This window comes from Nicotiana tomentosiformis, chromosome 8, assembly GCF_000390325.3.
Source record: "Nicotiana tomentosiformis chromosome 8, ASM39032v3, whole genome shotgun sequence".
Lineage (NCBI taxonomy): Eukaryota > Viridiplantae > Streptophyta > Magnoliopsida > Solanales > Solanaceae > Nicotiana > Nicotiana tomentosiformis.
This window is the reverse complement of record NC_090819.1, coordinates 17,349,195-17,361,390: the sequence shown is the minus strand read 5'-3', so window position 1 is coordinate 17,361,390 and position 12,196 is coordinate 17,349,195. Positions and strand designations below refer to the sequence as shown.

Here is a 12,196-nt window from a genome sequence, read left to right as displayed (position 1 = left end):
TTCAAATGGATCTTTTAGAGTTAAGTATTCAGTCTTTAACCCTTCATCGAGATGATGACGAAGGAAAATCACAGTTTTTGCTTTATCTTGGCCTGATGTTTCATTTCCTTGTATAATAGTATTTTCAAGAGCTTTTGCAGCAAGGTGAATTTCAGCATCAAGGACCCATAATAAATAATTCTTTCCGGAGATGTCAAGTGCCACAAATTCAAGCTTTGATAAATTCGACATAATGAAAACTATCATTAAAAAAAATAGATAAATTAGAATCAATTTGGGTAATTATGAAACAAGAAAATAATAATAATAATAATAATAATAATAATAATAATAATAATAATAATAATAATAATAATAATAATAATAATAATAATAATAATAATAATAATAATAATAATAAGTCATGTAATATGGTATTCATATTTATATAAACAGAATTTAACAAATTTTTGAATCAATAAAATTAACCAAAAAATTTTGTGGCAAATTCTTAATTGAATTCAGAGATAAATAAACAAAAAGAGAAGTAAAGCTCATATGTAATTATGACAAAGTCTTATTATCGAAATGAATTAATATACGTATTCTATATATTCTTATAATATCTTAATAACAAATTTATAACGATCTTACAATCTAAATTTGACATCTGTATATATTTTTAAATTTTGAATAAAATGTCAATCTATAATTATTTTAAAATTTGTTAGAGGTATGCTCATAAAAATAACTGCTTAGAGTTTTAAACCACAAATTATATGGATGCATCACTTTTATGTGGTTACCAAAATAATTAATTCCATGTAATGGAACTTACATAAGCATAGAATTGATTGGTTGAAAATATTTAAAGAATGGTAACATCTAAATATACTGGTATATGTGCAGATTAACAATCAACCTTGGGAAAAAGAAAATTCTCGAGACGTAATAACAATGTTATGACAACTTTAAAAGAAACATACCAGAAAGCAGAGTGGTGGTAGCTAGTGTGTGCCAGATTGGACTTGACTAGAAACTAATTCGTGTTAATAACGCGTTATAAAATATAACTCAAAGTAGCAATATATAACAAGGAAAAACAAGCTAAGAGATATAAAGAGACAGAGAGGGGAGATATTTTCTTCTTCAATTGTTTGTATTTTCGTATCTATTATAAGGCATTTATATAGGCATGAAAAGTGAAGAAAAATATGTCATTGAATATGTCACTAAGCATTTGAGATGAAGATCATGGAGGAAAGTCATGGTAGAAGAGTAGACATCCTCCATAATTTGATTTAACTGGTAACACTTATTACAATCTTACTTGTATATTTATATTTTTGTGCATAACTTAGTTGGTTAACACGTGTCAAGTCTTTTTTGCCACGTTGGACCGTTCTCAACTAAACCCTCGCAAAAAACCTAACATCTCTCTGTGCATGAAAAATGCTTCATCAATGGCGATTTTCAGATCAATCAAAACCCTAATTTCTCGAAGCCAACAGCTCAATAAAAGCCAAATCACTTCTTCTAGAACCTTCTTTCCCTACTATTTCTCCTCCTCATCCTCTTCGTCAACGACCATTCCGTTAACGCCGTCACTTAACGTCGATCCTTTCGTCTATCGCCGGCGCCGCCACTTCCTCTCCCGTCCCAATTCACTTTTTCCGTTCTCCGCCGCCGCTAATTTTTGTCCTCTTTTCCTCTCTTCGCCTCCGTGTAAGCTTTCTCAGTCCGCAACTTCGTTACACCTTCAATCGGATTTTCTCCTCGCTTTCCCCAGAGTTAGTGCTCTTAGATTGCAATTTCCGTACAAATTAAGCTTCCAATCGACGCATCCTTTGCAAAATGGGACGAATGATAAGCAGTGGAAAAAATCTCAGCTGGCTGTTGAAGTTAGGGATAGTTTCCTCAACTTGCCTAACTTGATTTCCTTGAGTAGAATGATATCCGGTCCATTTCTGGCCTGGTAAATTTCCTTGATGACTTCTTTATTGTAGAATGCAGAACAACTTCATTTTGTTGGCATTTGTATTTCATGATTCAGACGAATTGTGGGCATCTAATTCAGTCAATTTTAGTACTACTTATTGAATAAGAAGTTTGAAAGAGAAGTGAGAAGGTAAAAGACCGCAAAAAATTTATGTACTTGGCTGTATGCCTTTGCATTTGAGTCTGTAAGTATAGGAACTAGTACAAGGACAAGCAACACCAGAGTCCATTTTCCTTGGCTAAGAATTATGTTTGTTTATCATAAAATTAGACATAATCACTTGGGTTTTATTGAAACTGGTTGTGCTTGGGATTGAGGTGTAGTTGATCGATAAATGGAGACTAATTGCGGCTGTTTAGTTTAGTCAATTTAGCATTCTATAGTGCATTGAAGGCCTTGTAATTAATTGAACCGAGTATAGGAGTGCAAATACTTTATACACCTGGATGTGTGCCTTTGGTTTTTCGAACGTGTTTAAGAACTAGGACAAGAACAAGCAACACCTGAGTCAATTATCTTCCTTGGTCAAGCATTATGTCTTCTTACAGTTAATTAGATATTTTGAATGCCATGGACATGACCAGCTGTTTTTTCTTGACATGATCAGTTGTGTTTTCTTGAATGTGGTTGAGTTTTTATGCCATAAGCATTGCTTATACTGCATTGTCAACATGCTGTAATCATTCTACAGTAAAGCTACAAACTATATATACAGTCCTTAATTTTACATTTCTGTTTAAATATTGCAGGATGATTATGCATGATATGTATCTTCCTGCATTTGTTGGGCTAGCTATTTCTGGGGCAAGTGATTGGGTGTGTATGCTCCATTCTTCTCCTTAAATAGAAGTTATGCCCTCCTTTCTAATTTAGTCTTACTCTCTGTGCCTTGTAGCTAGATGGGTACGTGGCCAGGAGGATGGGAATAAATTCTGTTGTTGGTTCTTACCTTGATCCTCTTGCAGACAAGGTGACTATTATGTTGCTTCCTTTCTGACTTGTTGACCTAAGCGGCAAACAAAGTTCTGGTTTTGTGGTTCCTTCCTGTTCGCTTCATCATTTCTCTTATTTCATTGATGTTTCCTCCTCCTTTATCTTTTTCGTCTTCTTATGGATGAATTGTCTCTTCCTCTGGGATTCTAGATACTTATTTGTTGGCCATCTTAAGAAAACCCTGTGTGTTTCTACAGGTTCTTATTGCATTTGTTGCTCTGGCAATGGTAGACAAGGGTCTTCTTCATCGTAAGTTCATGTCCTATTTATATTTAGCTCCATGGATTGTTTTTTCGGGCTACTGTAGTGTGTCTTTTTAGTTCTCCAGCAGTCAGATTATTTTCAATTCAAAATGGAATCGGCTGCCTGAATCCGTCGAAACTATTTTGCTTCATTCAGGCAGATTTCATTCCAATACTAAATAATTAGTTTTTGTGAATCTCCTGCTTATCCTTACACTGGCATAAAAGTCTCTAACCTGATCTAATGTATGTGTAACAATAAACAACTAAATTCTTTGCTTCCTTTGGAGTCTCCATGGAAAAAGCTAATGTTAGTTCCTTCTGCTTCGTCAAATGTCATATCCACTGCTAATAGTTCATGTCAACGAGGAATTACCTTTGGTCATCTATATGCATGTCCTTTAGCTTTTTGTTTTTCCTCCTGAACTGTTTCGTTGTCTCCTTTTCCCCTACTGTTGTTGCAATCATCATCAGCGCGTACTGCTCTTTTAGACACTGCTTATATGACAATAATTTTCCTGGCTTGAGGTGGTTGAACGAAGTTTGATTTAAGAGATATGTCAGTGGTCTGTTGTGTCAAGCTACTGCTCCTTGGCCCCGTTTAGCCCACAGATGTTCTGATGAGTGCGAAAAGGTTTTAGATGAGTCGCTTGAATAGTTGTTATCTATTTTGTGGATTAACCAAATGAAAATGAAGTATTATGCTTCATTTTCAGAAACTTACTTGCTTGGTTTTTTGCTATGAAGCTGCACTCGTTTCCATGGTTGTGCTGCGTGATGTGGCCCTTGTTGGTGGTGCAGTATATAAAAGAGCTAGCATTTTAGAGTGGAAGGTGAGGTTGGCTATTAGATTCTGTAATAGTAATCTGCAGCTATTCTTTTGCTTATATTACTTTGTTGAACATTTTTTGCAGTGGAGAAGTTGGTTTGAATTCTTCAACCTTGATGGAACCCGTCCCCAGAAAGTTGAGCCTCTTTTGATAAGCAAGGTATAACATATGATCTTTGACCCCATCGTTCAGTTAGAGCTCTTTAGGCAACATTCAGAAAAAGGAAGAACTGAGAAGAATAGGTTGCATTTTAAACAAGACTGAATACATACACAGCCCCTTAAACATGCCCAAATTTTTCATTTAGACACTTGAACAAAGGGTTGTACCTATTGAACACCTTAACGAGAGCAAAAGTGTGTCTATTGAACACACCTCGCTGACATGGCACAGGGTGTGTCTTTCACCTTGAGCGCATCTTATAAGAGAAATATGAGTCCTTTACAGAAAATTGAGTTTCCAACAACTTCCGCTAACTGCCTTTCTTTAGCCATTTTTCTACTCATTTTCTTCTCCTTCTTTCAAGTCCATGCCAGATTCAAACCCATAAATATCTTCTTGTTCGTACTTTATCCATCCGATAAAGCACCACTCCCTCTCCGTCACTCTCTTCACCGTATTCTTGTCTCACCCATTTATCAAGATAAAACACGCTCGCATCAGAAAAGGATTCATCTCACAGCCACGAAAAAATATGGTATCTGATTCATTCTCTCTCAAGAAAAAGTTTGTGCTCCGTACTTTTTGTTATTCTCTAATATCTTTTTCTTCTCAATTTAAATCCTGATGCCATAGCACCACATCTGTAATTTCAAGAATTTCAGCCTTCTCTATTCTTCTTTCCAGTGAAGTTTTTTGCTATTCTCCCTCTACGTTTATAAGAGAATTTTTATCCATAAAAATTCAATCTCTACCTGCAAGCTTTTTCACAATCATTTATGAATCTTAATGAGCAACCCGCCTTTGATGGGCATGGTGGTGGTTGTGGAAATGAAAATCAGATGACGAAGGATGGTGGTGGTTGCTGTGGTGATGATAAATGAAGAAGATGGTGGTGTCATGGTGGTGAAGAAGACTAAGGAGAGAGGAAGATGATGAAAAAAGTTTTTTTAATTTTGTTTTCTTTTTGTTCTCCACATGCCACTTCTTGATTCATCTTTTTTGCCACATCACAGCGTCTGAAAGTCATGCACTTTGGTTTTGTGGAAGATTGTATGTGAGGTGTCTAATACACACACACTGCCTGAAGTTCAAGTGTTCAATAGGTACAACCCTTTGTTCAGGTGTCTAAATGAAAAAATTGGGCTAGTTTAAGGGGCTACATATGTATTCCGCCTTTAAACAAGTAATTGTGCAAAATATTAGGCCCAAACTAAGACACTGTTTATAGTGGGATATGACGAACTGAAATTGTCCTATGTTGCTCGGACTCTCCGAAAATGTCTACGGGTGCATTTTGGATCCTCCAAAAGTAGTGTATTTTTGGAGGATCCGACACGGGTACGGCAGCTTTTTTTTAGAGTCTGCGCAACAGAAATTATCTAAGAAGGTTGAAGAATTATATGACATCTTGATTTTCAAGTGTCAGTAAGATTTAGAGAGAAGGTCATCGTGAGAGACAAATCATTAGTAAAGCATGCTTGCGAATTCGGTAAGCGTTTTTTCTGTTTCCAGCTCCTAACTCTTTTTGCAATATGTACAGGTAAATACAGTTTTCCAATTGGCTCTTGTTGCTGCAGCTCTCCTTCAGCCAGATCTTGGTAACGAGGAAACTCAAACATATATCACTTACCTCAGGTGAGTTACGACTGTATATCTTCGCATCATATCTCCCAAACATGTTGTACTCAATTCCATCTAATACTTCCGATTGGTGCAGCTGGTTAGTAGCCTTGACAACGGTAGCTTCAACTGCGGCCTATGGAGCACAACACCTTAGGAATCGAGCTTCATTGAAGAACAGTCTAACTAGATTCTAAGTACTTACAAACAATTTTTATCTACTTGGATCTTGGTTTCTTGCTGACAACCAGAATCTTTTCTTTCTTTTTCTTTTTCTTTTTCCCCCATGAAATGTCAAAGTAATGTTCTGTTATATCTTAAAATTCTGACAGAAGGGAAGTTATAGTTTCTGTTGTACACTTAGATCCTCACTTAGGTCTTAAGGGACAGTTCTATCAGGGAATAATAAGTTCTCTCTATATTGTTCTAACTTTTACGTCTCTGCTGATATCAAAAGACTTGACAAATAGCTTGACCTTGTTATATTTCCATGGTATCGAATCACTTGTCCTACGAATCCAACGATATGGATAGTGTTTGAATCAGCAAGTTGTTGATTGTCTAGCTATATATCTGACCCTTGCTATGCACCAAGAGTTAGATATCTTATTAGTTATTCAGTTGTAAATCCAAGAGAGAAATTATGGAATGCCGTTATTCAGCAGTATATTTAAATGTTAGAAACTCATTACTTGAAAGAGTTCGCCTAATTTCTGCAGATTTTAGAGCTCACAGTCTCCTGGTTATACTCTATTTTAACAAAGCTGACACATGCAAGTCAGTACAGCTTCTAAAAGGGGCATTCAAGGTTAGGTTTGAGTAGGTTTTTCCTTAAAAAAAAATCAAATCAATTAAATCCGTTTTTTTAAATATTGGAACCGTTTCAAAAAATATATTTGTTACATACATTGTCAGGCACATATCTTCATCCTTAAATACCCTTGGATAAACAGCGAACTTGAAAAAAAAGCGTGTGAGAAATATATAAATTGTCAATAGAAGTGTAATAGATAGCCCCTACTCGAAGTCACACATCCAAGGAGAAAAATATTATCAGCTAATAGAGATCAGACATTGTTGAACATTGTTGAACTATAACTGGGCATTGGCACTACAACACATTTTTCAGGTATATGAAACAGTACAACAATCCAAATCTTTTGTTCAGCATATGTAGAAGGTTTCCTGTTAAAACAGGATCTCTGACATGCACTAACCGAATTGTAATGATAATCAGCACACACGGCTGTTTTTCTAGAGCTATTTGTATCAGATTGTCCATAGAATCTTCAGTTCATTAAAGATTAACTAATCATTTCAGAATAGAGCAAGGTGAACGTAAAAGTAACCCTTTTTCACAGTATCATCAGCATACGATTGCATCTAAACAGAAATCAAAGCACAAGCCACGAACCAAAACCAAACAAAAGAAGGTTCCAGTTTGCACCAAACTCCAGTTATGCCCACAATTTCTAACTTAAACTCTCAACCAGGCATTTCACGCTATATCATTAACCATACAAACAGCACCGAGCAAAAGGCAGTTATGAATAGAAATAGGGATGGATTATAGGCAGTAAACAATTTACAAGAAACACAGATGCGCTCTTTCCCCAAAACATAATTCAAGACAGTACTATCATCAATATTGTGGGATAAAAGTGTGGCACAGCACTATTGTTCTTCTATTAAACATAGACAGCAGGCATTAGTTTAAAAAAACAAAAGCAGAGGTGAACCATAGACAATTGTCAAAAGCCACCTTCTAATGCAGCATTGAGTAGTTTATGTGCTCAGCTTTAATAGAGAAGATTTAGCAACCAAAGCAGCTTCCCTCTCGCACTTACTGAGGCAGACAGAAAAAGCTAAAGACCTCATCACAGCCTGCTATAAGTATTTGCATTTCTGAAAACACTTGGTAGCCCTAACTATCCATGTAAATGCAGGTAAACAGGTTATCAAGCTTAAGACCGTGTTATCAAGGGTATTTAGAACGTGGCATTCCCAAGGACATGCATCTTGTAATGTTAAACACTTTAGTTGTAGAACAGCCTGGTAATGTTAAGGGTATCCGTTACATTCATTACCTAAAAAAAAAGTTCAATGTTAATATCTGGATAACACAGTCTGTTTGTCAAAAAGTTGAGCCAAATGACATGGAACTTGAGACGAGATAAAGCATACATGAATAAAGAAATTCCACGACAAAATCAGATATCTATAACCAAAAGGAAAGGGGGAAAATATGAGCAACTGAGGGGCTATTAGCAGATAAAATGAGACCATCCTCTACCAGACTAAAGTTTAAGCTGAAAATGTTAAGTTCCTATCTATAATGTTTTTCTCCCCGAACCGTAGCATGGCAATATTTTCCATCATAATACAGTAAGTCATGCACAGTACTAGCATAAACTTCTACTTGCTGAAATTAACATCAACACCCACATAAGGGAGAAATAAAGAAAGAAGCTTTTTAAACAGACAATGCTTAAAGTCAATTCCTTGGGTCAAATCTTCACATTCTTTAGAAACTTAGAATGAAGTCAAAGCTTCACCTTAAATACCCTTGGACAAACCGTGAAAAATAAAAGGTTGCTTGAAAGCAAAGTGTGTGAAAAATATATAAAAGATCATCCTATTTCCGGTCTGTCAAGGGAAGTAGGTAAACAAGATTCATGAATGCATCTAAGAAAGATGCATTAAATACCTGCAATTATAATTAAGTAGGTATCTATAATGCCCCTTGATAAAACACAAGAAATTCTTAGCATAAATTCTGCAAAATCAGTTCTGCCCATATCAAAAGGAGAATGATTCATTTGAACGAGCAAAATCACAACAGTTTCCGAAGACATTTTACTAAGATACATAACCAAATTTCCCTAGGAAGTTTTGAATTTTAAATTTATTAAGACCATGGCACACTGCAGACCAGAAAAACTGTAGTATACCATGTTTAGTACTTCTCTCCCTACTCCGGCAATGCCTCTTCAATCTCGTTCCACTTCTCAACGTTCTTCGAAAACTTCTCCTTCACTTGACCTATGATTTCCCGTGCATCATCAACCTTCGAAATGCTAGCCAGCCCCTCAACGAGTGATTTCATTGTGGAGAAATTCGGGACCCATCCCTCGGCCAAACAACTTTTACAAATCTTCAACGCAGCCTCAAAATCCTTACCTTGACACAAATAATACACTAACGTAAAATAGCATTCAGCATCCGGTCTCAATCCGCTAGTATTAACCATCTTCTGAAACAAACTCTTCGCTTCTTCCAAATTACCTTCTCTACAAAACCCGAGTATCAAATGACCATAAGTCACATGATTCACCTTCAAACCTCTCGATAAAATCCCATCGAGTAACGCCTTAGCTTCCCCCGACTTCTTAAGCTTACACAAGCTCTGAATCCTTAAATTATACGTACTAATTCCCGGCGCTATACCATATTCTTTCATCATTTCCAATATTTTTCCAACATCCTCATACTTCTCCTCCTTATAAAACCCGGTTATACAATTCCCAAACGTAGTCGCGTTAGGCTTAACATTCTTCCTACTCATTTCATCCAAAATCGAATAAACAGAATTCGAAGAACCTGATTCACAAAATCCTTTAATCACCAAGTTATACGTATCTAAATCCGGAGCAAACCCATACTTTTTAGGATATTCCACAAATATCCTTTTCATTTCAGCATAATCCTTAGCTAAAACACAAGCAAAAAGCAAAGAATTCAGAGTTTTCTCAGTTCTTTGAATACCCATTTTCTCCTCCATTTCATTAAAAGCCCTTTTCGCCTCGTCGATCAGCCCAGCCTGCCCGTAAAGAACAATAAAATGAGAAATGAACCGCTCGGATTTCAAGTCGGGCCGGGACGTGGATTCTTGGAGAAATGAGCAGATACCTGAGAAGTGATTGAGATCTTTGAGCTTTGAAATGGCTTTGGAATAAGCAACGCGATCGAGGTGGGATTCGGGGGTTAAGGAAGCGGCGCGGCAGATTTCGAGAATGCGTTGTGGGTTTGTTTCGGATTTGAGGAGGGATAGGGCGGCGCGTGATTTGTCCTTGGCGGAGAGTGGGGTTTTAGAATCAGGGTTTAGGATGGAGTAGCGGCGGTGTTGGTGGTGGGGGTGGGTGGTGATGAGTCTGAGCTTGTTGCGAAGTGCTGCCATGGCTATAATTTAGGGTTTCTGAATTTGGGGGTTTAGGGGTTTAGGTAAAGGACTGCTTTAAACTGGAAAAAGGAGAGCCATTACTCCTTGTGGGAACTTGCACAAAAGGACGCTACTGAGTCATGCGGCAAGTGCACAGATAACCACTTTGACGACCCCTATTTAAGGCATGGCCAAATTATAGTATTGTTTTTGTAAGTTTAGCTACTTTAAGATTAACTCCTTAGTCCTTACTCGTGAGTCGAAAATTTTTATCTAAAGTTTCACCGAAATATTTGAAGAGTGACATTGTATTAGCGGTTTCCTAATCCTCACATAATAATGCTCAAGAAACTCAAATAGAAGAAAGAAAAAACAATTGACATGCAAATAACGGATAATTTACAATTTAGTGAGTGTAAACTCCTTATTCAGTCATTATAAGGAGTTGAATCATTTACAATAATAAAAGCTGTGCTAGTTTAGATATGTTTTGCATGCCAAAGTAATGAATGTCTAGAATTGGGTGTTGACCACGCGGTCGTCTAGAATTGAGGTATAATATAATATTAATAGAGAATTTAAAATCTGAAAAATAGATTATATTAATATTTCAAATGAAATAATGGATTCTACTCAAACAAAATTCAACTTTTTCTTTCAACAACTACAACATACCCAGTATTATCCCACACCGTAAGGTTTAGGGAGGGTAGTGTGTACGCAAACCTTACCCCTACCTTGTGAGGATAGAGAAGTTGTTTCCAATCAACCCTCGGCTCAGAAAAGCAATAACTTTTTCTTTCAAGTGGTTCATATTCAAGCTCGAACTTTAAAATACCCTTTTGGATTTCCCAACTTTATATATATATATATATATATATATATATATATATATATATATATATATATATATAAAAATAAAAGGCAAAATACATAATTTATCCCGATCTTGTAGTGAAATCCCTGTTACGCACCTCACGTTCACGAAAAACTTTTTACACACTCAACTTTTTAAAAGTGTGTTTAAGACACACCACTTTTGTGCTTGACCAATTTTTCAGATAACGTGAAAGTGACGCCCTAATAGGGTCATGACACGTGTCATTGACTTTAAAAAGGAAAAACATATATTAGAAATTACAATAAAAACCCATCTTCTTCATCTTCCCATTTTCTATCTTAAGCACCATTGTTGCTTCTACCATAGTTGTTTGTGAGAAAGTTTTCAACAATACCAAAATTCAACCACACTATCTAAACAACTAGTCGAAAATAATCGAGCAACAAATTGAATTCAATAACCCAATAATCAACAAGACCCAATTGAATTTTTAAGCTTTTTTCGATCCCCGACAATGATAGATTCTAGATTTTTTCACCAAACCTTCAATACTACTGTTAAGGTTTTTAAATCTATCACAAATAAATAATTTTCACAAAATTTGGACAATAAACTAATAAAAACCGCTCAATTTTAGATCTAAAATTTTATGTTCTTTCAAAAATTCTATTTGGGTAAAAAGATGGGGGGGGGGGGGGAGGGGGGTCTAAGGAAGAAGTCCAGACGGAGGGGGAGGGTGGTCTAAGGAAAAAGTCCAGACGGAGGGGGAGGGGTTCCTGTGGGGAGAGAAGACAAAAAATGAGATTTTTTATGGGTTCACGCGCTTTTTTGTGTGTGTAAATACGCAAGTGCTATCTAGTCAAAAGTAGTGTGTCTTAGACACACTTTTGAAAGGTTGAGTTTGTAAAAAGGTTTCCCGTGAAAGAGAGGTTGACGGGTAAACTATGTATTTTGCCTAAATAAAAATATCAAGTGCAAGCATGCTGCATGCCCTACCCCCAAAGCGTTCGTTTGTGATATATGTGCACATATAGAACCGTTTGCTTCTTTACTCCGGGTGGCAGGGAAGCAACTTTAGGTTTTTAGAAATTACAAACTCATTATAAAATATGTATGAGAGTTAAAGTTTAGGTTTCTTCTCACTTGGAATCCAGAGGCCAAGCTAGAAGGTAACCTATGGAATCGAACGACCTCAGTAGATTGGTTTTAAACCCTGTAATAGATTATGAAATCCATTAAATATGTATAAACTTTAAATTTTGAAATTAAGTTATTAGTATTTGAAGTCGTCGTTGCGAAATTCAAAACTCATAAAGTTCAAATTCCGAATTCGCCTCTGAAAAATCACAATAATTCTATTTCTAGACGGTT

General features: G+C 36.2%; 2 protein-coding genes across 2 annotated transcripts; one reads left to right on the top strand and one right to left on the bottom strand.

Moving 5' to 3' along the window:
* Nucleotides 1-1,389: 1,389 nt before the first annotated feature.
* Nucleotides 1,390-6,255, top strand: LOC104091638 (cardiolipin synthase (CMP-forming), mitochondrial). Its single transcript, XM_009597018.4, has 8 exons — nucleotides 1,390-1,954; nucleotides 2,728-2,794; nucleotides 2,874-2,948; nucleotides 3,169-3,220; nucleotides 3,961-4,046; nucleotides 4,128-4,202; nucleotides 5,746-5,840; nucleotides 5,923-6,255. Exons 1-8 carry the CDS (start codon nucleotides 1,425-1,427, stop codon nucleotides 6,020-6,022), a joined length of 1,080 nt encoding a protein of 359 aa, XP_009595313.1. The 5' UTR covers nucleotides 1,390-1,424; the 3' UTR covers nucleotides 6,023-6,255.
* Nucleotides 6,256-7,375: 1,120 nt separating this feature from the next.
* On the bottom strand, nucleotides 7,376-10,131 carry LOC104091637 (small ribosomal subunit protein mS86 (rPPR1)). The gene is made up of 2 exons (XM_033654924.2): nucleotides 8,777-10,131; nucleotides 7,376-7,912 (listed from the first exon to the last, which is right to left on the bottom strand). The coding sequence occupies exon 1, from the start codon at nucleotides 10,000-10,002 to the stop codon at nucleotides 8,797-8,799; it is 1,206 nt and encodes a 401-aa protein (XP_033510815.1). The 5' UTR covers nucleotides 10,003-10,131; the 3' UTR covers nucleotides 7,376-7,912; nucleotides 8,777-8,796.
* Between the last annotated feature and the right edge of the window lie 2,065 nt (nucleotides 10,132-12,196).